At 29.8% G+C, this 26,375-nt stretch overlaps 2 protein-coding genes across 2 annotated transcripts; one reads left to right on the top strand and one right to left on the bottom strand.

Moving 5' to 3' along the window:
* Nucleotides 1–8,452, top strand: TRANS11 (translocase 11). The gene is made up of 8 exons (XM_028077505.2): nt 1–359; nt 458–532; nt 1,426–1,643; nt 2,294–2,741; nt 3,033–3,097; nt 4,187–4,374; nt 6,187–6,395; nt 8,113–8,452. The coding sequence occupies exons 1-8, from the start codon at nt 213–215 to the stop codon at nt 8,293–8,295; spliced, it is 1,533 nt and encodes a 510-aa protein (XP_027933306.1). The 5' UTR covers nt 1–212; the 3' UTR covers nt 8,296–8,452.
* Nucleotides 8,453–16,469: 8,017 nt separating this feature from the next.
* LOC114188144 (cytochrome P450 710A11-like) lies at nt 16,470–18,605 on the bottom strand. Its single transcript, XM_028076689.2, has one exon. It carries the CDS (start codon nt 18,377–18,379, stop codon nt 16,835–16,837), a length of 1,545 nt encoding a protein of 514 aa, XP_027932490.2. The 5' UTR covers nt 18,380–18,605; the 3' UTR covers nt 16,470–16,834.
* Nucleotides 18,606–26,375: the final 7,770 nt, after the last annotated feature.

The raw sequence follows: 26,375 nt of genomic DNA, 5'->3' as shown, positions 1-26,375 counted from the left end.
CAGAAGTGACCCTATCAAACGGTTTCGGCGACGCGATGATTTCGAAGTACCGCCATTTGACACTTTCCCTCCCTGATTATATAAAGGGCTCCTTTCCCATCCCTAACATGGAATATGCTTGCGTCCATTCCATTTCACTCTACATTTTCTTTCGATGAACGTTTCCTTCAGATCTGCTTCCTCTTCAACGTCCTCTCTCTCGCATCGCATCCATGCCTTCTCACTCTCGAATTTTCAACCACCGCCATCTCTCTCTCCCTCTCCATCTCCATCTCTCTCGCAACAAACACCTATCTCTTCCTCCAACCACTTCCCTCGCATGTTCTTCCCGCTCCCGCTTCGGTTGCGCCACTCTCCAGGTACTCTTTCTATCTATCTATCTCTGCGTTTTCGAAATTCGATTGTTTGAATAGTTTGATTTAATTCATTTGTTTATCGTTCAATTCCTTCTATGCAGCTACATCCTTTGATCATTCAGCAGTATGAATGCGGCGCTACGCGTAATGTCGTTCCTACGAGAGCCTTCGACGATGTTCGTTTTCGCTTCTCCAAAAATCAATTTTATTTTATTCCTGTAGTTTTACTGTGGTTTTACTCTTACAACACTTAATAGTATTCTCAGACCTAATAATATGCTCAGTTGAGGTGCGTCCGTTCAGAAAGTCTGACACCGTGGTTTCTGTAATCTTTAGTTTGAGAGATGAGATGATCACTTCGTCCATTTTCAGTTTTGTTTTATTTTTCTGTAGTTTTACCGTTGCTTTACTCTTACCATTCGTAATTGTATTATCAGTCAAGGCCCTTGTTCTTCTGAAAGCCTGAAACCGTAGTATCTTAGTCTCTAATTTTGAGTTTGAGAGATTATTACTCCCGATCATTTTCAATTTTCTTTTATTTTTCTATATTTTTACCATTGCGCTACTCTTACGATTCTTAATAATATACTCAGTCGAGGTGCTTGATGTTCTGACAGTTTGAACCCATATCATCTCTTAGCCTGTAATTTTTAGTGAGAGATAATAGTTTGATAATGTAATGAAACATTTGCACGGGTAATAATTGCAAAATTTGTCGATGTTGAGAATTTGGTGCTTTTGATGCTTAGGTCCTTAAAGCACGTATTATCATGCTAATCTTGAAGGTTTAATTCTAATTCTGACATTACCAAACGACTAAAAGCACCTAAAGAATTGCACCTGAATTTTGTCTTTCGACAAACAAGTGCTCTTGCTTCTTTCACTAATGATTGCTGTGAAACTGATGTGATATAATGTGCGTATTTTCTTATATGCATACAGTTACAAGGCTTTATATCTGGAGTTTAACTTAGCAAGCCCCCTTTGAGGCTCTAGGAGGTCATTTTTTGCCAATTATTGTGATTTAACTAGGCTGATTCAGTGTCATGACATTTATTATCTTTTGCAGGATTCGTTTGACATATCAATGCTTGATGATTGGAATTCTGCTGAGGAAAGTTCTGCGTACGTGTTCTCTTCCAGTGATGGGGAAGACAATGATGGTGAAGTTTTTCTCACTCCGGTGAATGACATTGATTTGCCTTCTGTTTCTGCATCAAATGATGATGCTGTAACAGTGGCTACTCATAGGTTTGCAACCCTTGGGAGGGGACAGAAGAAGCCGAGGTGAGTATGTAGAAATTTATGTAATTGGTTGATTTGGATACCTTTTCTTGCCAATCCGAATATTTCATATATTGAAAATATATTTCTATAGCACGACATGGTTTCTAGAAATTAGGCATGATCTGTGTAGCACTGACACTGCATGTTGAAGCGGTGTGCAGGTGTCCAACCCATGTTGGATATTGAGTCATTGAAACTCATACTACACATGTCAGACAATATAATTATAGTGTCGGGATTTTTTTTTATTTTTGGGTTTTGACATGTTGAGGACACAGCTTGGATATGGCTCCAACACCTAACCAACACTTCCATTTGGAGGGACATGAAAGGGAACACCACTGACAACAAAATTTTCAATTTTTAAAAAATAAAGGCGGGCAGATAAAACTCAAGGTTTCCGTATACACAGTCACAAGCATGTTGTGTAGGTTGAAGACGAATGGTTTGAAGGTGAAAGATATTGTTCAGTAGTATAGTGATGTCTCTTTGTGTTTTTTAGACTCATTATCATAAGAAATGCGTTTAAGTATAGTTGGCAACTTAATGCTTGATAGCCTTTCCTGTTATCTATTACTTAAATCTTTACAATTATCCTTCCATTTGTCTGGTGTTATGGTAACCGAGTTCAGGTTTTAATGTGTTTGCAGGGCCAAACTAGGGATTTTCATCACTATGGGGCTTATAATTGTCTTGACATTACTGCTCTTGTATGTGGATTGGTGTGCGTGGAGAATTGTTAGGCTTCCCTTATCACCTTTTTACTTAACCCGCCCATTTCTCGTATCAGCCTTTTTGGTTTCTTTTGCTGGCTATGTGGGCATCCCAATTTTTCGTCTTTTTAAATTTATCCATGTAATCAAGCAACAAGGGCCTGCTAGCCATCGAACCAAAAAGCTTACACCAACATTGGGTGGTTTGCTTTTTGTACCTATTGGTATAATTGTAGCTCATGTCTATGCTAGTTCCTCGTCAACAGCAGTTTCTGGGGCAGCTGGCGCAACTATTGCATTTGCTGCAGTCGGTTTACTTAGTGATATATTAAGCCTCACCAACCATCGGAGAGTTTTGCCTGCATTGACAGAAGTTCTTTTGCAGGTGACGGACTGGTTATACTTGTATTAGAAACATTGCTTTGGAGCCCCGCCCCCCTCCCACCCCACTAAAAAAAACTCAATTAGTCGTTGAATGATATTTTTCTCATCATTTAGTGCTCACATATTCAAATTCCTCAGTAGTACAGATATGCCTCAGTTTTGTTCTTTTGCAACAAAAATGATGTCAGGGACTAGATTGAAAATGAAAATTTAGAACTAAAATAGGGTTTTTGTTCAAACATATTACAGCTATGCTATTTCTTATTAAATCTGCATTTTCTGTGCCACTCAGGTAGCCGTTGGAACGTGGTTTTCATTTTGGTTGGACATCACCAGTATATCTTCACCCTATGGCATGTATACTTTCTTGTAACTATTCTGATCAGCATTTTTCTGATGGTAACTCACATATCTGTTCTCATAAAATGCATTTCACAAACAGTTGAAAACATTATTTCTTGCCCCGTTTGTGCTTGAGCTAAAAACTAATTAAAAATGTGAAGATTTTCATTTTGGTTTTCGTAAAATTACATAAACAAAATTTAACATTATCTGAAATGTTTAAGTTGAAATCAAATGTGACAATCTTGCTGTGATAATACACTTGTTAAGTCATAATTATTATTAGTGTGTTTGGTAAAGTCAATAAGTTAGTTAATAGCTTGTTAAGTCTAATATAAAAAATATACAATCTTTAAAAAGTAATAAGGCACTAAAAAGTTTGATTAGAATTTAATTATTTTTAAAAAAAATATCTAAAATTGTAATTACATACAAATGTTTTATATAATAAAACTTTAGTTATGTTGTTTGTTTATTATTTTAGATTCACCAACTAATTTATTAGTAAAATAAAAAGAATTTGTTCATTTTGTTTACTACTAATATACTTATTTATAATGTATTTGTATTTTGAACTTAAGTCATGATACTGATTAATATAATGTACTTAGCAGAGATACCGAAAAGAGAGAATGGAACGTCTTTTATCATGTTGATGCTTCGTGATTTTTCTGTTTTCTATTATTTGTTGGACTACGAACAAGTCATTGGTTATTTGGAAAATGCTACTTCTTATTAGAACTGAAACTAGAAAATTTGTCGAGCTAGCCTTCTTTAAAATTTTAACAGAGGGAGAGGGATGAGAAAAATTGATTTTATGGCGGGGCAGATCTAAGAAACTGTGTATGAAGATCTTTTTTGGATGCATGCCTATTTTTACACACAGGTTCATCCTAGCTTGACATTAACGACAAAAAGGATCTTTAAAACACTTGGAAAACTAAAAATTTGAAGTCTCGTGATAATATGTGTACGTTGTATAAACAGCAAATTGCAGATGACGATGCTCATCAGTGAGACTATAAGTTTGTTTGTTTATCTGTTTAATTGGCTGGTAACAAATTACACAATCTTCCTCCTTCTCATTTCCTTTACGACATGCAGGAAGATGCTGGTTCCTCTGCCATTGGGCCTCGTGTACTTGGGAAGATGTTACCAACTCTTGACATCATTTAGTTTTGTTTCCATGGGACATGGTGTTAAATTAGCGGATGCTATTGACGGATTAGCTGGAGGTACCGCTGCACTGGCGTTTACTGGAATGTCAATAGCTGTTCTTCCAGTATGTTCTGGTTAGTAGCGTGTTTGTTAATCAATGTGGACTTTGAAAATATCTTTAAGCCAGATTTTCTTAAATCAATGCAGTTCTATAATCAATAAAAGGAGTTAAAAAAAGAACAGTATGCATTAGAGCAACAACAATAGCAAAGACCTATTTCAGTAGGTGAGGTAGGTTATGAGGATCATATGATGCCCTTGGTTCAGTGACCGGATCTTCAAATATTATTTACCGTGAGATCTTTTTTAACAACTTTCGACGATGTCTGTCTTGGACTCCTTTTCCCCTTTTCACATTTCTAAAAACCATGCAATCTACTGTCACAGTTCTTTCCTCTGACCTTTATATCAGTTCAAACTACTATAACCGTTATTATCATTTTTTCCTTAATCAGCTAACACCAATATCAACATGTCTATAATAATTTTATATCTTGCCCTGTCTTGTGTAGTCAAATATTCATCTTTCAAACCATGCATTATGACCAAACTTACTTGAGCCTGGTGACAGTTACTTTGTGATATCTTTCTCTATTTTAGCCATTCACTTGTATCTTGTTCATGTCATCTTCTCATTAATTGTCATCATTATCTTATTCCTATTTAAGGGAAAACTTTTGTTTTCAAAGCTTAATTGCTTTCCTTGATTCTTCAATTAAAACTATAAATATTTTTCGTGTGTCCTTGGTAAGCATATCAAAGCGTGTAGATTAAACTAGTAAGGGTTGCAATCCTATCCCTGATTAAAGTCATCCTTCGTCTTTCCGCCTACTGTTCTAATATTTGTAGTTACCCGATCATGCATGTCTTTTATAGCTTGGAAGTTAGCATTGCGAACACCTTTCTCTTCCATAGTCTTTTTCAATACTTTCCTTATGGAGTCATGTTTAATAAATTAACTCTCAAATTTAGAAGGAATAATGTTTTTTCCATATATTAATAATGAGGCCACTGGACCTATAAGTACATGAGTCTGCTGGTTATTGTAGGAAATATGGAGGGCTAATTGAATAATTCTAAGGAAGCAAATCCCAATAATTATAGTATTGTTTCTAAATACATAATCCTAGTATTAATTGCAACATACAACTTTAATAAAAAAATAAAATTATAACAAGGATAAAATATATCACTTCAAAGAATACATCGTGAGCAGCACAGTTGGGACATTCACTAATTTTGAGTTGGCTACTGAAGATCGAATACTCTCTTCTCCCTCTACACAGGCTTGGGAGTGGCTATAAAATTGTAGGCAGATTTAATAAACGATAATTATGGACATATGATATGAACAATATCATTTTGGCTATTTTATTGTTGCCTTGCAGCCTTGCACAGAGCTGGTAGGTATCCTTTAGGTGATTGCAATTCTTCTGAAAACTTTAGGAGAGCCGTATCCTTATTTGATATTATTTTTGCCGCAGTTTCTCTATACTTCATCTTTCTAATGACAATAATGTCCTTCGTGGCCAATTCATGAGTTAATCTTGTTCATTTAGTTATTTTTAACATCATGATACCCGCTTCGGCTTTCACTGATCAGAAGGGCAAATCTCAGTTCTCTTTAGGTGTCTTCAATTGTCAATTAATGATGGCCTTGCTTCTTTCTGTTCTTAATACTCATAGATCTTATTTCCAGTACAGAAAGGAAAGTCTCAGTCAGTTAGTTCTCTTAAGACCTAGTGATGTTGGCGTAGCAACTTTGCTATTTGTATGATGATACAAAAAATGGTCATTTTTATACTATGTAGAATGAATATTTCCTTATATCATAGACTTACTTCATGTATATCTTTTCTTTTTCTTTTGTAAACATGCCAAACCAGATCTTGCTATATTTGGGGCTTCAATGGCTGGATCTTGTGTTGGATTTCTTCTACACAACAGATACAGGGCGTCTATAATTATGGGTCACACAGGATCTTTGGCACTTGGTGGTGGGTTAGCTGCAATGGCTTCATGTACTGGAATGTTCTTCCCGCTACTCATTTCTTCCGGAATTTTCGTTGTTGAGTCATTATCAGTTATCATCCAGGTCTGTCCCAAGCTTGAAATGCTTCCTTACGTTATTGGTTTGTTTAAATTTTCTTGTTCTTTTTATGAGTGAAACACGCCCATTAATTTGCTCAAAGCATTCCTCTTGTTTTTTTCCAAAGAATTATGCCCATCATTTCCGCTTTGTTTAAATTTTCTTGTTCTTTTTATGAGTGAAACACGCCCATTAAATTTGCTCAAAGCATTCCTGTTGTTTTTTCCCAAAGAATTATGCCCATCATTTCCGCTGCATGTGACGCTTATCATGCTAGGAAAATTAAGATGGAGTGGCAATGGGTATTTCAACTTCCACAATAAAGTGAATGTGTTATCACATTGAGTTCAAATTTACTTATTGTTGTACGTCTCAAATTTACATGGGTTATTGGTAAAAAGCGTGTGAGAAGGAAGAAAACATATTTATTAACTTCAGGGTGATGGGGCCATTACAAATTTCTAAATCCACATATTTTAAATATTTTAAAAGATGGAGGAAGACTAAATTGATGTAAAGTTTCAAAATGGATTAATTTTAAAATTCATTTAAAGTTAAGGGATAAAAATATATTTAATTCAATTATAAATTTTCTATTTCGGTTGTTTTCTATATCTTAGGTATAGAAGATCACATTTAAATTGTTTTTTATGTGGAATTGCATATGATTTAAGTCAACTATTTTCTGTTAATAAAATGCCATTTAAAATTAGTGGATTATCTTTTGATTGTACATATCATTACATTTTCTCCATACCATATGGGAGGGAACTATTATTTTCAATTACTTTTGTACATAACAGTTACGGGATGTTTGATACGTAAAATGCGACGATACCTTCTAGCTTTACTTATGTAGTATCCTGTTTCGTTCCTTTCAATCTTTTTAGTAGTGTTTTTAATTTGCTTGTCTGAAAGGTTTTTACCTCGACATCATTTTCGCTTGAGGTCACTCTTTTGCCAAGCACTTTTGGAAGCACTTTTGGAATGTGTTTATTTTCTCTTAGGAAAACATTATTCAATTATTTTTATTAGAATCTGGATCATTCATTAGTTGGTTACCATCGTGTTGCTTATTCTAACACGCCATGTGTTTCTTCTTTATATTTGTCCATATATGTAAAATTTATATACCATCTTTCGACACCAGCAAAGCCCGCCATAATAATTTGATATTTGGTTTGGCTGTTTGCTAAGGAATACACTTGGCGCACACCTTCCCACATCGTATTAAGCTTGTTTAATTTCGCTGTTCCTGTTCCTTCAATGTATATCATATTTATTTTTTTTCTATACATTAATTTGTTAGACCATAGTTAGAAGTAGTTAATGCATTCCAGCATTTGTCTCTCCTCTCCCCTCTCCTCCAAAAAATATTGTATTGCATATGCAGTGATTCCTTTTTTTTTATGCACGAAGTTGGACTCAAATGACCAATTGTTTTCCCTTTTCTCTGGGCGTGGTTTCCCTGTTTCACTGGCTGCCTGACATTGAGAAGTTAGTTTGATCATAATTAAACAAAATGGAAGGAATGAATATGGAGGATGGGCAAAAGATCCTGCATAGTCATAGAAGGGGTGGTTAGCGATTGGGTGGCTTGACTTGTGGGTAGCACACACTCGAAACTAGGGGAAAAAGTAGTGTTCCATGTAGACAAAGTTAAAATCTCAACCGTAATAAGTAAAAGTGCTTACTTTAATGTCTATGTTTTTTTTTATAACAGGTATTATACTTGAAGATAACTAAGAGCTTCCGAGGAGCAGGTTGGCGCGTTTTGAGGATTCCTCCCTTTCATTACCGCCTCCAATTACGTGGGTTCAGAGAACCAAATATTGTATTAGGTGCTTATCTTATATCATCTATTTTGGCTTTGCTTGGCGGCTATGTAGGTCTAGTTTCAGCATAACATTTCATAGGGATTGTTAAACAAATGAGACAATTGAACAGTTTCGAGTTTAGATGTCTGACCTTAGAAGATGGGAAAATATAAAAGTGATAGAGTTGCAATCCGTACCTTCGGTTTCAGAATACATACATCACGCCATCTTAACCATTGCTTGATATCAGTCTTAAAAAAGGATTATTGCTTGTTATCATTCCAACAAATGCCAACTACTTCATTGCATAAACAATATTCTTATAATATTATTGACACCTATCCCCACTGTTACAGCATTACTCACATGTCATATCAAATTCTCTTCTAACCATGATCATAAAGGTCTCAATCCTTAGATATATACATATATGTATCCCATGCGGGCCTTGTACATAGGCGCCCTTGTGAAAATCATGGGTCTAACATGACAATAGTATTTTTATCATTTTCTTCATCAGAAGTGTCTTTGTTTTGAGTCATGCTAACATGCCATTTTCCATCGAAGCAAGGGAGAATATTAGAAGAAACTTCCTGAGCCATATTCAACTGACAACTGATATCCAATGCGTTGTCCTGCTATACTAGTGTTAATAACGAATAGGCTTTAAATACTCTATTGTAGTGTAGTACAGTGGGACACATCTTCATGCTCACCATTTGACGAAATGCTCGTCATAGAATATCTATGCAAGAGAAATTTCTGTCTTCAGATTTCCTTCTGTGCTAGCATTCTTTCTATTATTCTGTGTTCATTTTTTAACACGTTGCAGTTAAGTTTAGAAAAAATATTTTATTTTTTTTCTTTTATGAGAAAGAGACAAGGCATCCTTCACATGGTCGGCAATCATTTTTCAATCTAAATAATCATATATGATGCCATTATTTTTAAATCATCAGCTTCTATATTTTTTTCTTCCATCTCTTTCTATTACATCATAGTAATTATAGAATTTTTATTTTCTCTCTCTATATGTGTCATTAGGGTATTATTACTGTTATGGGTGTTATAGAATTTGTTGTCTCATAATTTTTCTTCACACACAAGATTAAAACGAGTACTTAACTTAAGGGTATCAAACATGTATTACATAGATTCATTACCTGTTAAATATTATTTCATATTAATTTATTTTAAAACTGTATTTCAGTGATTGTAATGAAAAAAACAATTTAAATAGATTTAAATCTAGTTTAACAAAGTTACAGAAATAGTTGTTTATAATTTTGAAAGCCTAAGAACATTGTACAATGTTTCAACAATCATGCATTGAAACAAATTTTTATATGGTACTTTTAATAATAATTGTTATCCATAATTTGTGTACTGTTATGTAAAATAGTCATCAATATATTGACTTAGTAGATGATTCTTCTTTCTATTGGTGTCTATTACCATAATAGTAATACGGATGATTGGTGTCTATTGGTGATCTATCAATATAGTTTATTTTGATCTCAAAGTGATATTAAGATTTGAAAAGAAATTATATTTATGTGCATGAATTGCTGCATAATTAGGGTTTTCTTTCGTTTCTGACATCGTTAATTACGAAATAAATCGACATTGCCATAAACTCTCATGTGAAACAACTTAACTTATGCAACACCACTTTTGTAACATTTAAACCAACTTATGCAAAGAGTAAACTTCTCCATGAATATCATTTTAGCAATAAAATCTTCCCCAAAAAATGTTTCCTACTTAAAAATTGCACTTCTTTTTTCTCAGGTACACCTTTGTTGAAATCAGAATCTTCCTAATTGAACAAGATGTTTTAAAAAAATTAATATAATTTTATAAATAAGCAAAAAATAATACATTTTTTAAGTTATTTCAAAAATTAAAATTCATAAATTATAAATGTTACATTACATTTATATTTTTTATATTTTAAAATAAATTTTTATTTAAATTAAAAATAAAATTAATTAGATGAAGTAATTTTAATTATAAATTTTAAAATATTATTATAATATATATAAATTTTAATTAGGTTAAATGATTAATTTAAAGAGATTTAAATAACATTGTTTTATTTTTTAAAAGAATAGAATTCAATTAAATTAATTTTAAATATTATGATCGAATTAAACATAGGCGGTGATACATGACATTAATACTATCATGACGCAGATACACAATATTTTACACCGACACGGTTGAAATAAACACTATAAAGAAATTAAAAATTAAAAGAAAAAAGTCAAAAATACTACATCACTTACACAAAAACAATGTTAACATCGTATACCGAAGAAAAAAAAATAGAAAACAAAAATTAAGAGAGGAGGTAACATAAATCAGACACAAGACACATTTGAATTTGTTGAATACCTCAAAGGACCAACGATTTATTAATTATACTAAAAAGTATTCTATTTTCGCATCTCAGTTCAACCACAATAGTTATCCTCCAACAAAATCTAAAAACTTTTTCATAATATTACATGCAAATTTTTCTTATATATAATTAAATAGTTTAGAGCTCAAACATAAATTAAATTTAATAAACTTTTTAATATATTTACATTAAGATAAAAAAGTAAATAGATGCGCAAAAATTAATAATATTACTGTCTCTTGTATTGACCGAAAACACAAAGTCTGTTAAATATATACTTTCCTAAATATATAAACATTTTGTATATGTCGTAAATAGCATAATAAAACAAAAAGGATATACCCTTTTAACCTAAAAATGGTGTCTGGCATGGGTTTTGGTTCCACATGTGTGGGGTGTAGTAGGGAAGAAGCCAAACAAGGGTTAAAGGGAAAGCTGCAAATGATAAGACACTTCATACAATCCCTCTGACAAGAATGCATGAAAACATAATAATCCCAATTCCATGAGCTTAACAATGGTGTCTCTGCAACCAACATGGGATAACATACCATGTGCATGTGATGTGACTCAGATCACTTTTAACACTTTCCATATCGTACTATTTAATTCACACTTTCCAAATAATTAGAAAAAAAAAAGTGAAAAATAAAATAGAAATTTAAATGGACAGGTGAATAATCCAATGAAAATTTAATGCCTATAGATAGACAGTACAGAATGTTCTACAGAAGTCCAATGTAATAGAATGTTCACTAGAAAGGTAGCTAGAAGAATCTTTCATTCTGTTAATTGTGTGAATGTATGGCAGCTGCCTAAACTCTAATATTCTATGTCTTATGTTTTGTATATTCTTTCTTTGTTTCTTAATTATATGACACATTTTATTTATTATAAAAATATATAAGAGATTTTAATAAAAAATTCACATTTGATTAAGTTTAAGATAAATTTAAACATGTGATTGAATTAGATCGAGTAAATACATGATGTTTGATAAATTAAATTAAGTAAAATGACTAATTATAATTGAGTTTCGATAGTATACTAGAAGTTTAAAATATTGCCAACCTAACTAAAATTTATCTTTCAATATTTATTATTTTATAGATATATTTCATATTTTAAATTTTATTTTTAGTATGATTTTTTTATTAAAATTAATAATAAATTATATAAATCATGAATTATTATTATAATTATTATTAAAATCACTGGTGTATTTTTTTTAATTAAGAAGTTTTATATTAATTTTATTTATTTAAAATAAAAATAAATTAATATAAATTTTCAATTCAAATAATTTGACTAAATTAAATGAATATATATATATATATATATATATATATATATATATATATATATATATATATATATATATATATATATATATATATATATATATATATATATATATATATATATATATATATGATCTAAACCCAATCCAATTGATGTCCAGGCAGACCTAGTATGTAAATATTAATAAGGTTTATAAAATTAAATTTAAATTTATTATTAAATACCTTTATTTAGAATTTTTTGTAAATACTCTTTATACTTTTCCTCATTAAATTTAGCTTAAATAACATGCTATTTTGAAAGGATTTATTAACGAAGAAATTTTCATAGCATTTGTTTTGGATTTTTTTTTCAACAAAAGTGCCCTTGCAGATCCTAAGCTTCTGTATTGCTTATTGTGAGATATTTTTTACTACTTTCCAATTTAGATGCTACTATTAATCTTCATTTTCGTCCTACTAAAAACTGCATTTTGTTTTGTACATTATGATTAATAAATACTGTAAGAAGATATTAATGTTTAAAATTTATTTTTTACATTATTGTTGAATGAAAATTAGTTTATACAATTTTTTTAAAGTAGAAAAATTAATTTTTTTTTTTTATATAACAACGGTCAAATATATGATAATGGATTCATTAATTTCTATCTCCTTTGTAAATGCATAATATATGACATTCAATAATACAATTTTCTATGTTATTAGCAGTCAAATTTAACAACATTTTTTTAATGTGATATATTCCTTATTTATATTGTAGGTGCCTATGATGCTTCAAATTATTATTTTTGAATACTTTTGAAATGTAAAACTGAAATATATACATTATGATGTATAAACTTATTAAAATTTGTCTCTTAATTCTTTTCCATTAATAATCTGACTGGATATTGTTTAGTAATGCAATATTTAATATTTTTATCAGTGAAAATTATTGTAATGTATTAATTATGATCTTTATCCAACATGAATTTAAATAAAATAAAATTAGTGTAAAAAATAATACTGAAATTAATACATATCTATCTGTCCATTAATAGATGTTAAAACATACATAAAAACAATATTTTAAAAATAATTAGTTTATAAAGGGATATGTTAAAGTATAAAATTTAAACATGTAATAATGTGATATGAAATAAATTAAAAAATATGAGTAATTTGTCTTTTAATAGTTTAACCTTTTTCCTTGTTAATCCGTACTCTAATTATAAAAATTCAAAATTAATTATAATATTAAATAAGTTTTAATTTTAATAATTATTAATGTAATTTTATTTTATTTAAAGTACAAAAAATACTCATAGATATTATACAATTGTCATTTATATGTCATGTATAATTTTGAAGAATGTTAATTAGTACTCTAAAAATATGGTTTAAAATACAGTTAATAAACATTAAATGTTGTAAAAGTTTAAGTTATAAATAACTGTAATATTAAATGAATAATAACTTTAATAATTATTAGTCTACCTCTACTTTATTTAGAAAATAAAATTGTGAGATAAATATTATACAACTATAATTTATAATTTATTTATTATATTAAAAAAATTAAATATTAAAATAACTATATTTTAATGTTTCTAAAAATTAAAATATAATTAAATGTAAAAAAAAACTTAAATTAACATAAAATAAAAATGTTATTTATTTTTTTAATAAAGAAGACTTAAAATATTTAACATAATATTCCCATTTAAGTAAACAAATAATGTTTTATTTTTTCTAATTAATTTTGTTATGTTTATGTATATTTTAATTTTTTAGTAACATTAAAATATAACTATTTTTCTATTTAATTTTTTTATTATTTTTTCATCAAATAAATTATCAATTATAAATGTATAACACTTGTAAATATTTTTGTCATTTAAATAAAATAAAAATACACTAATAATTATTAAAATCATAATTCATCTATTACATTTATTTATTAACTTTTAAAGAATTCGATATTTATTAATTACACATTAAATGGTATCTTTAAGAGTCTTCATACGACACGATTAACAAGATTCTATAACTTTTATGACATAAAAAAAATAAAAAATAACTAAATAAGAAATAATTTTAATATAATTATACTGTTCACATAATAAAATTAATGTCATCAGAAATTAATTTTCTGTTTTACTTTTAATTACATAATAATTTAATATTTTTATATTATTTAATATGACAGTGCATTAGTCATTTTTATTATATAAATTAATGTATAAAATTATAAATTTAATTTAAATATTGTTGTACTATATTTCATTAAATCAAAATAGTGTTATAATACTTATTTTTAATATAATTTTATTTAAGTACATTACAACTATAATAACATTATTCTATCATTTAATTATTTTAACTTTTAATTTTATAAATCAAATAAAGTAGCAATTATTATAATAATTATAAATATTTTTATCATTTAAATAAAATCAACGACAGGTTTAAAATTTATTAATAGCACTTAATTATAAATTTTATTATTATTAACTATACGTGAACTACCATGCTCTAAAGACAACTTGTGATCTCAAGACATTTTTCTGCGAACATTTTTTATTGTTTTTATTGTTCTGCAGATTAAAAATACACTGTATTAATTCGCATTTTAAATATTTTTTTAATATATTTCTTTAACACACTTTTTTAAATCAATTATACATTTATGAACCTTTAAATATTTAAATCATTTTCATTTTGTATGTTTTGTACGACGTGGAGAGAGTATTAAAGACCCACATAATAAAAGGAAAAGGGAAATATCTTTTGTAAAACTAAATGTTTTTGTAAGCACGTAATTATAAATTTATAATTTTCTATTAATAAATAAATTATTTTGATAATGTACTTTTATATTATGTATTTTAATATTTCATCTTGTGCTATTTGTCAAATACTTTTCGACCAAATTTCATATTTAAATTAAAGTAAAATATCATACTTTTAAATAGATATCATATTTATATTATTATAATGAAAATAACGTGTCATGAAAAACTATCTTTTATTAATATCAATACTTTTAAGTTTAATATTAAAATGATAAAACATACGGTATAATGGCTAAAATGATAAAAAAAGTGTATTCTGAGTCAAAGCAGAGAAATATATTTTATAATATTCTATTTAAAATTACTTAAATAAACATTCACAATTGATATCTTCTTTATCATGATCCACATAATTATTAACAAAATTAATTAAAATGAAATTTATGCATTTAATTTCAATAAAGAAAAAATAATATATATATATATATATATATATATATATATATATATATATATATATATATATATTAATATTAAAATGATAAAACATACGGTATAATGGCTAAAATGATAAAAAAAGTGTATTCTGAGTCAAAGCAGAGAAATATATTTTATAATATTCTATTTAAAATTACTTAAATAAACATTCACAATTGATATCTTCTTTATCATGATCCACATAATTATTAACAAAATTAATTAAAATGAAATTTATGCATTTAATTTCAATAAAGAAAAAATAATATATATATATATATATATATATATATATATATATATATATATATATATATATATATATTCGATGCTATGATTTAAAACTTTTTTCGAACTTATATTATTTCTTCTTTTATATAAACGTATAACGATTATAGTTACAAAACAAATAAAGCAAATAAGTATAAAGATATAAAATATTAACAATTTTGTAAAGTTCCAAGCAAGGTCATAAATAGATAATGATTTTATAAATAAATATAAGAATTGTATTCGTGTCTCAAAAATGTTAAAATATCAAACAAAATCTGCGACAACAACTGAATAACTTCTAAAATATAACGTTGAATATTTTTTTCCTTAAACTAGTAACACATTACTGATAGTAGAGAACAAGCGAAAAGAAAAGACAAATAAAGAAGGGTGGTGGTTTTCTATTTTATAACCGGACAAAGAGATTTATAAGATTATTATCGAAACTTCAAGTTTACTAAGCTCACACCTATTTATTTTTAGTGCTATTTTACCCACTCCAAAACTATTTGCTTCTTCCATTTCAAAAAGTTTAATTCTAAACCCTCACTTAACTATTTTTGTTTCTTAATATCAAAGGTGAGACAAGTTTTTTCATATTTGGAAGTTGCAAAAATCTATTCAAACATACGCTTTTTTTGGTAAACGATTACGTAACATAATCCACTCCCCAAAATTGATTACGTAACATAATCCACTCCCCAAAATTGATTATGCAACCTAAACTCGATTATACACTACATTAACCAAAGTAGATCTGTTGTCCCCTTCTCAGAACAAATTCAATCACGATGATGATATTAATATTTACTAATATTTTTCTCTTTTCAAAACCAATCAAACACCGTTTTTATTCTATTCTCACTTCTTTCTACTTTTCTCATTTACCCATTTCCTTATTTTTGAGTTTTCCACAAATGGAAGAAATATGAGTTTGAACGTGGTGAAAAACTAGGTAGTAGAATCACGATCTATTATTGTAATAATAAGTGGCAGTAATAATATGAGAATACTTCACAGGGACATATCAATTCAATCAATTTTGGCATCTTTCTTTCTTCAGTACATAATTTTATTCACTGCTAAAAACCACCAATCATCCACCATCCAATCACCTCTTACATTCACATACACAAACTCTAGCAAGAATAACCATAATTCCAACATTTCACAAACCCAACCCAACAGATAAAAAACAAAAAACAAAAGTCAACACAATTTTTTTTTTCTGGCGGCTAAACACCAAACACCAACGATTTTTTTTTTATCATAAAATATATTCAAGGTCTCCTAATTTTCGGTCCAAATGGAATTAAATTTAAAAAAAAAATGGTAAAAAAGAACCTGCATGCGATGAATGAGAAGGAAAAGCGAAGGCTGTGAAAGGGTATTAGGGTCATTTCACGAGGTCTTCGACCGCAGGGAAGGAGGGATATCGTGTGCAGCGTTGGGAGAGAAACACCCTGCAATCGTCTCTAGGGCATATGGTGGGCACGTACGCGATCTCATCACAACCGTCCGTTCTGTCCCTCTTGAAATCGATCAACGTGGCGAACAACGCGATGAAGAGAACAAGATGATTCAATGCGTACCTTTGACCCACACACTGGTGGGGCCCGGCACCGAAGGCCAGAAAGTTTCTTTTAAATACTTGGTCCTCCTGTCTCTCCTCCGAGAACCGCTCCGGGTCGAACCGCTCCGGTTCACTGAACCCCTGAAACGAAGACTCGAATGCCGACGGGAACACGATCGTCCCCTTCGGTATCGTGTACGACTCCGTCAGCGCGAACCTCTCCGCCGCGATATGCGGCACCAGCGTCGCCGGCGGCCGGAACCTCACTACCTCACGAGCCACCGCCTGCGTGTACTTCATCTCCCGGAGCATCTCCGCGGTAATCAGCTCGTCCGACTCCGGCGACCAGACTCCTGCCACCTCTGCCCTAACCTTCGCCAACACCTCCGGGTGCGAATCCAGCAGCGCCACCGCCCACAGCAGCGACGACGTGGACGCGTCCTGCGCCGCAAAGAGAAAATCAAAGAGGTAACCACCAATCTCGGAGTCGGTGGAGAACGGTGCCGCCGGCTCTCCGGTGAGCTTGGCCTCCTGGATTTCCCTGAGCGTTTCCTGCATCCAGTAATCAATCAGACACGAAGGCTCTTCCCCTTTCTGCATCCTGGCTTTGCTCATCTCGGTGCAGGTGGCTAGAGTTTCGATGAGCCGGTCCACGGCGAGCCTGGCGTTTCGAAACGCGGTGCCGGGGAAATCAAACGGAAGCTTCATAAGGCCAACGTTGAATAGAAAGTAATCCCTCTCGAAGCGCTCCCTGGCTTTGAGGCCCAAGTAGGGGCCCACGAAGACGGTCTGGGAGGTGTCGAGATTCATGTCACGGGCCAGGATACGGAGCGGAATGGAATCGGTTTGGGCTCGGGCTTTGGCAACCCAGGACTTGAGGTGATCGAGGATGATAATCTGCTGGAGCGCGGTGTAGGTGGAGAGGGCTTTGGGGGTGAAGTTGGGGGCGATGCGACGGCGGAGATTCTTGTGTTCTTGGCCCATCATGTAGATGAGGTTGTGTTCGCCGAATAACTTCTTCCCGAAGGGGTGACCGACGAGGTGGAAAGCGTCGGGCCTGACATTGGCGAAGACCTTGTGGGAGAGTTCGGTGTCTCTGATGAAAACGATGAAGTTGCCGATTATGTAGTTTGCGGAGAAGCCTAAAGGGGTGGACTTTGCGAGAGAGGACTGAAGGTCCCAGAAGCTGGTTGGATTGCGGACCAATGGGATTGCGTTTCCTAAGAAAGGCACGACGAAGGAGGGTCCTGGGATGGAACCCTTCTTGGCAAGGTAGGAGATCTGTTCGAGGAGAATGAGGAGGAGGATGAAGCATACGAGGTAGGATGCTATGTCGGTGAGGGAGAAAGAGGATAAGAGAGGTGTCATGTTGATGGTGTTGTTGAGCGTGCAATGGTGAGGGAGGAGATTTATTTATTTAGACTAAAACTGAGAATGTGGGAAAAGGGTGAAGAGGGAGAGAAGTAAAAAATGGTGAGATTTAATTTAAGGTCAAAATTAGAGTTTGGAGAAGAGAAGAGAAGAGAAGAGGGTGTGAAGAAGTAGTTGTGGATTGAAGTAAGAATGGAGAAGAATAGAAGAGAAATAAAGAGAAAAAGAGAAGGATTGGGGAGAAGAAGAGGTGGTGGGAGTAGGAGAAGGTGGGTCAATGGTGGGGCTGACATCCAGCTAGGTAAGGCCACCCTATGACGTGGGAAACATCAAACATCGTTTACGACAACCCAGCACACATTTTTTCCTTTTCATTTCAAATTTCACCTCTCTCTCTCTCTCTCTCTTTCTCCCCTGCTCTCAACTTCTATTGCATTCCACACTACACAAAATAACGTCTTTTTATCAATTTTAATATATCAAATAACTTTTTATTATGTTTATAAAAAAACCATTATAACAGTTATCTAAAACTATATATACCAAATAAATAAATAAAAATTAATAGAATAATTGATGGAGTTTTGTAGAGTTACCCGCTCTGTATAATGTACACGTGTGTCCTTTTTGTAAAGCTTTCGGTTGTTTTTGTTTTGAATTATGGTTGGACCATTCTGTTTTGTCACTACCGCTATTAAATTATCCAAATCATACAACAACAGTTACACATACTTCATTATTCTCATCATTCACATAATTCTATTCATATTTATTTTAAATATACTTCTTTATATCGGATATTCATTATTTTGCTGTCGGATTTGTACCAAATATTCTTCATCCAAAATAATGATTAACTTTTTATTTAAATAGACTTCACCAATATATGAAGACAAAATATATTTTTACAACCCATTTTCATTAAGAAAATTATCTAGCAGTAAAAGATAATTTTGTAATTATATTTTTAAAAATAATCAAATAATATATAATAATAATAAATTAATATTAAAAGATGTAAAACTATCCATATACAAGTTCTCCATTAATAAAAACATATCACTGTATATACACTTATTTTAACTTATTAATAAAATAAATGCGAGGATCGAACCAACAGTTTAATCTGCCACGTCCTTGTTAAGGCGAAAAGAATATGTCACATTGCTATTTATACAAATAAATTAAAATATGCCTCTTGTTTTTTAGTTTTCCTTTTTTATCTAATTTTTTATTTTATTAATTATTCGATTATATATTATTTTCTATTTTTAATTAAAAAGAAGCTTCTAAAATAAAAATCCCATCTTAAAGAGAAAATATATTCACTTTAAATGTTACCCATTTAAATTTCATAATTTAGCTTTCTTAGAAATATATTATTATGATAACAAAAATAAAACTCTGCTTATTAAGTGTATTATTAATTAATTTAATAATATTATACCAAAAATTCAAAACATTTAACATGCCGTTTAAATGCAGTAAATTTTATTGCCGCGCCACATCAATCAATGAAATAGAATGATGAGATGTTTGCTAAAGGTTTTTCCTTTAATCATATAAAATATTTTTAAATTTATATATTTACGTGTTAAGTTATTTTATAATTAATAATTGAAACTTGTAAATTTTAATGATTTAAATTATAATATTATTATATATTTATATCATTAAAAAATAAGATATTAAGAAATTATTATTTTTTAATTAATTTGTATTTTAACTTTTAATTTTGTTTAAGTGTTAACGGACGGGATAGATTAATCTGAATTTTGACCATCAAATTAACGAGTTAGATAGATTAGGTCAAAACGGTCTGACAAGTTGGTCTATTGGACTTAATCAATTTTGTCACCTCTAATAGAAAAATAAAACTTAGGTTGTTTGTTTGAAGAGATTGAGATGTGAAAGTGAAAGGATTTGAATATAAAGTTTCTGATAGTTTGTAAATGATTTAATAAATGTGATAGATAAAAAAACATGTTTTAAGAAATAAATTGGTTAGATTACAATTTTACTCTTATGGTTAAAATTATGTTGAATTTCTATTTTGGTCAATGTTTTTGTCTAAAATTATTAAATTAGTCCTCTAGTCTTTTTTAATCTAAATTTAGTTTCGATTTTTAAAAAATTAATGCAATTTGATCCTTTAAGTTAAATTTTAAATTTTTTAAAGGGGTTGAAGTTTTTTCTTTAAAAATTGACACTATGATTATGTTAATTACACTAACAACTTATCTTTATTCATAGCTTCAATTTCGATGAAGAAACATTAATACATTTTAAAAAAGTTTTACGAAAAGAACTAAATTATATCATTTTTTCAAAACTCACGATCAAACTGACCCTCAACAAAATTTGGAGGACCAACTTGATATTTTTAAATGAAGTAAGAACAAAAAAAGTAGTTAAACCTTAAAATTAATATAAAACTAAATGTTATTATTATTATTAGAATAGTTATTATCATTATTAATATTATTAATATTATTAATTTTAATATTACTCTTATCATTATTATTATTTGTAATTATACAGAGGATTTAATATTATTAATAATTATAATTTAATTATTTTTCATGTGTTTTAATTTCACAATCAAAAACATTAGTACTTTTATACTGTCATTGTTCTTTATCGTTAATATTTTATTATTATTCATAAAAACTATATTATTATGATTAGCCTTATTATTAATAAAATTTATATTATTATTATTGTCAATTATTACTACCGGTTATTAAAATTAATTATTATACATTATTATTATTATTATTATCATAATCTATACTAGTTTAATTTATTACTTGTAAATATTGAAGTATTTCACATATTTTATAATTCAAATGCGTAAATAAGATTATAATAACAAACCGATTATTAAATAAAAGTTATGGACAAATTGGTAAATTAGCATGTGATGATGTAGTTTTCTTTACACATTTATGTAAATCTCATCTATTACGAGGAAATGGATTTTATCCCCTCTCTTCTAAATTTATCCTTACACATTTTTGTAATTCTTTTAAAACAAATAAAAATTATCTCTCATTCCCTTAATTTTAAAGAATACATCCATAGAAAACAAACAAACCTTAGATGTGTGAGAAAACAAACAAACCTCATACATTCTAATTTTTAAACTTAAAAAATAATTATTATAATCATTTTAATCAAAAGGATGTTAAACTTTTTCTTAAAGTATTAAATCGTGTTATAGATTGACATTTGTTGTTGAATATATTAAATAGGGTAAAAGTTAAAAAATTAACTTAAAATATCATTTAACACATAAAAACACTTCAAATACTTAAATTTCTAAAATTTCTTCGTTTTTAAAATTTGAAAATTAGACTCTATCAAAGATTCTGACATGTTTTCAAAAGAAAAAAAAAAAAAAAGGGAAGGCCAACATCTTGCTAAAGCAATTTAAGAGATTAAAAAAAAAACTTTTTAAATTTAATGTATTTCAATATACACTAATTTGAATTACTTCAACATGTTTTCAAATATTTAAAATTAATTTTTTAACTAATTGAAACAAACTCTGTATTTCAAATTAAAAAAACGCATTTTACTTGTTTTCTAGAAATATTTAAATATGCTTATCACGTGCATTTTTATTATCTTGCGCGCATTAGTAGGTTGGAATTTTATTTCCATCTCCAAATATCTAAACAGTGATGGCTGTGTTTTGGTGATTACATCCACAACTTCCACGAATATCATTCCTGTCTGTTTCAAATTGAAGTTTTGGACTTGCCAAGTAAGGAATAAAATTTGAAGAAAAAATAAAGAAAAAGACTGAGTATACTTTTTATACTATTTAAATTTAAAAAATAAAAATAAACGAGTTTTCTGCCTTAATTATTATTCAAATAATTGAGTTAAGGGTTATACCCTTAAATTTTACGAGGGTTTAATTAGGAACCGTATTAATAAAGTTTTCTTCTGTTGCTCAACTGCTATTGTTGAATTAATGGGAAAGGGACTTTCTGGAATTTCTCCATTGCATTTGATCTCCCATCGGACTTTGAAATGTATCGAGTCAAATACTTGGGCTACGTTATTCAGTTTCCATTTGAAGTTTCAAAGCTGACAAAAACTTAAAATTCTAATGGCTCTTTTCATGACGAACCGTTGCTAATGAGAAGAGAACCGTAAGCAAAAGTGGGTTGACAATTCGATATTATATGAAAAAAGAAGTGAAATTCTTTTTTAATATTGCTTCTGGCGACTATGATCGATGCCTTTCCCATGTTGATATTTGACAATTAAAACACTGTTTCATGTTCCACAAGATAAAGTTATATGAACAAAATAAAGTAATTATTTATTCAGGATTTTTATTGGATTGAGCTTACTTTCCCGATGTTTGACTCTCTCTTTTTTCTCCCTTGTTTATAGATATCAACGTGGTTGCTTGCAATGTTTTACTTTAACTATCGGGGGACTAATAATAGTTACTCATTTTTACTTAAAAGTTTCCATATGGTAGAAATGATTTTGATACTATGTTAGAAATGAATTTTAAGCCTAACTCAACTCCACCAAAATCGATTTGTAAGGTGGAGTTTGCACCTCACTTATATATTATGAAATTGTCTTATCTTTAGTTAATGTGAGACTTCCAACATCCCTAATCACTTGCTCAAAGGTCTCAAGTCTGGTTCATATTGAGAGCTCTCTAGTCACTTGTTGAGAGGTCTTTGGTCTTTTTTGAGTGGTCCCTGGTCACTAGCTAACAGGTCTCTAGTCTCTGCTGAAAGGTCCATGGTCACTTGCTGAGAGCTCCCTAGTCACTCGTTGAGTTCCTTGGTCACTCACTGAGAGTTCTCTGTTCACTTGTTGGAAGGTCCTTGGTCACTTGTTGAGAGGTCCCTTGTCTTCGTTGAGAGGTCCCTGGAGGTCCTTGCTCACCTACTGAGAGGTCCCTGGAGGTCCTTGCTCACCTACTGAGAGGTCCTTGGAGGTCCTTGCTCACCTACTGAGAGGTCCTTGGAGGTCCTTGCTCACCTACTGAGAGGTCCCTGGTCTCCTCTGCCAGGTCCCTCGTCTCTACTAAGAGATCCCTTGTCACTTTTTGAGAGGTCTCTAGTCTTTGTTGAGAGGTCCCTGGTGACTTCCTGAGAGGTCATACGTCCCTATGACAAGTCCTTGGTCAATTGCTAAGAGGTCCTTGGTCACTTGCTTATAGGTGCCTGATCATTTATTAAGAGGTTCCTGGTCACTTGCTGAGAGGTCTATGGTCACTTATTGAGAGGTCCTTAATCTTTGCTAAGAGGTCCCTTGTCACTCGCTAAGAATTCCATGCCTCTTCTGAGAGTTCTATGGTTACTTGCTGAGAGGTCCTAATGCTTGTTGAGAGGTCTCTGATCTCTATTGAGAGGTCCATGGTCTCTGCTGAGAGGTTTCTAGTCACTTGTTAAGAGGTTCCTAGTGACTTGCTGAGAGTTCCCTTGTCTTTGTTGAGAGATCCCTTATCACTTGCTAAAAGGACTCTGATCACTTGCTAATAGAGTCTGGTCACTTGCTAAGAGATCCCTGGTAACTTATGCAACGCTTTTTAATAATATTTTGTGTACTTGTATGACCAAAATATTTCTATATATTCACATTCTTTATCTCTTAAAATCAATGTCTCCTTAATTTAAATATTTTAATTTAAAATTTATGGAGATGTATAAGAGGTAAGATGTGTCTAAAGACGCCCCAATTTAAGTTAACAATACATTATATAATCGTAACAAATATAATAATTAATTAATAGTATGTGACTATAATTAGTGTTCTATTTATAAAATTTAAATAGACTCTTCCATGAATGAGTATCTTATCTTAACATCTTATTAATATATCTCATCTTATTTTAATAAGTTATTTTGAGATTATATCATTTCACATAGATCACATCATCTCTATCTTGTACAAATAAGGTCAAAAGTATATGTTTCACTACTAAAAATTTTCATATTATATGAAAATTTTATTGCAAATTTGTTATAAACATTTGCAGGAAATTACTTTTTCTTGCTATTTTTTCTAAGAACCTTAATTGGTAGATAATTCATTTGTGAATAATTATTTTCTACAAAATTATAAAATTCGTAAGTATTTCTTACAAAATTTGTTGTGAAAAGTGTTTTATACAAAATATTTTACGAAAAAAAAAATTGACAGCAATTTTCTACATTTTTTTTTCATAACAAAATTTAATAAGTATTTTTTAAAAAAAAAATCAAAACAAAATTAATAGGAAATATGGATTTTTTAGCCGTTTTGAAAAATAAAGTTTTCATTTCTTTAATTCAGATACTCTAAATCTGTCTGATTAGCTTATATATTTTTTTAGTGTAATTTAGATTATACTATATTATAAAACATATAACTATTTTTTGCTATAAGTCATGGAGTAGTAATATAAAACAAATTTAGTAAGGATAATCCATAACTGCTTATATGTAGTTATTTTATTCATCTTTATAAAATATAAATTTTCCACCTTATATTAAATTCTTAATAAGTTAATAATTGTTAATTGATAACATAATCAAGAAATTTATTTTAAAACACTATAAAAAAAACTCTATTAATTAGTCATTATTGTGATATAAATCACCCTCTTTATGTAGTAAGTTATGTTAGTGTTTAGCGAAAGCTAACGAATAACAAGTGGAAAAACTATAAAATTTTGATAAAATTTGTATTGTTTCTGCATGATAAAGAAGTGTTTATGTATACGCCACGTACAAAAAAATGTCATTCAATTGAGAAAATATATTATTTTATAAATTAACATAACTTTAATATATATTTTTCATTCGAAATAATTTTAATTTGATTTTTTTTACTGTACATCTTAGGATTTAAGATCGCACAACAAAAACATACCTTTCTCTATCGCGGGGTTTGAACGTTGGATAGACCATGTTTCAAAAGCAAGAGTAACAGTCTCATTTAGAATGCGACGTTTATACTTTCAAAGGGATGAACTAATTTATAGTCATAGTCATAATTATTCGTGCTTAAAAACAATGTTTTAAATAAAATAAGTAATGCTAGGATAACATTTTTTCATATTGAGAATAATTTCTTTTAAAATTATTTCATCTTATTGGAATACAAATTTAGAAAGAAACGCGCGAAGAAAGAGAAAAGAGTAAGGAATTTATACATAAACTTACTAACTCTTAAAATTGTAAACAACTTCAACTCTGAAATGTGATTAAGGAGCGTTCCTTAATAGATTAAAATAAAATAGTAAGCATATCTAAGAGGCAGAATTTCATAACATAACCGAGATTTGTATTTCAATTTATTGGACCAACTCATATTTTCAGTTAACTATTTTATTTAAAAAAAATATAACACGTGTATCACATTGGTGAATTGCATTGAGATAAACCCATGTGTGGGTTGTGTGGTGTGATAAATATTGAGAAGATTCAACATGTCCATTTTCTCGAAGGTACTAATAATAATTTGCAATTCCATCAGGATTTTCTTACGACATATTTCGGTACAATTTTCTTTTAAATATATTATAATTTTTTTATTTTTTATTTTAAACTTTATTATTTAATTTAACGTGTGAATTATTAATTAATATATTATAATTTTTTTAAAAAAATATTAATAACCCTTTAAAACACGTCAAAACATAGAATAAAGAATGAAAAAAAAAAAAGTTATATATAAAAAATTTTCTTTCCAAAATTAAATCGATCAATGCTCACAATTTTAGAAACTGGTTATTCAATGCCAAATCATGAATGTGACTACTCCAAAAGAAAGTTTTTATTTATTTAAAATCATTTAGTAAAGGTCTTGCACATGTGAAATTAGTATGCGGTCCTATACAATACATATTATGATTGTGTGCCACCACATTCTGTTACCACAAAACAACAATTCAATTACTTGAATATTGTGACATATATAAGATTTTCTTTTTGTTGATAATTATCTGTCCAATCATTTATCAAACTTT

The sequence above is a fragment of the Vigna unguiculata genome, chromosome 6 (assembly GCF_037176805.1).
Source record: "Vigna unguiculata cultivar grain cowpea cultivar isolate G323 ecotype 2 chromosome 6, ASM3717680v1, whole genome shotgun sequence".
Taxonomy (NCBI): Eukaryota; Viridiplantae; Streptophyta; class Magnoliopsida; order Fabales; family Fabaceae; genus Vigna; species Vigna unguiculata.
The sequence above is the reverse complement of the archived record's forward strand: the minus strand, read 5'-3'. Positions and strand labels throughout refer to the sequence as shown.

Coding starts and splice junctions, on each gene's coding strand:
- LOC114188144 (XM_028076689.2), bottom strand. CDS start 18,379: ATGACACCTCTCTTATCCTCTTTCTCCCTCACCGACATAGCATCCTAC.
- TRANS11 (XM_028077505.2), top strand. CDS start 213: ATGCCTTCTCACTCTCGAATTTTCAACCACCGCCATCTCTCTCTCCCT. Junction 533..1,425: donor CTACGAGAGCCTTCGACGAT/GTTCGTTTTCGC, acceptor TATCTTTTGCAG/GATTCGTTTGACATATCAAT. Junction 6,396..8,112: donor CATTATCAGTTATCATCCAG/GTCTGTCCCAAG, acceptor TTTTTATAACAG/GTATTATACTTGAAGATAAC.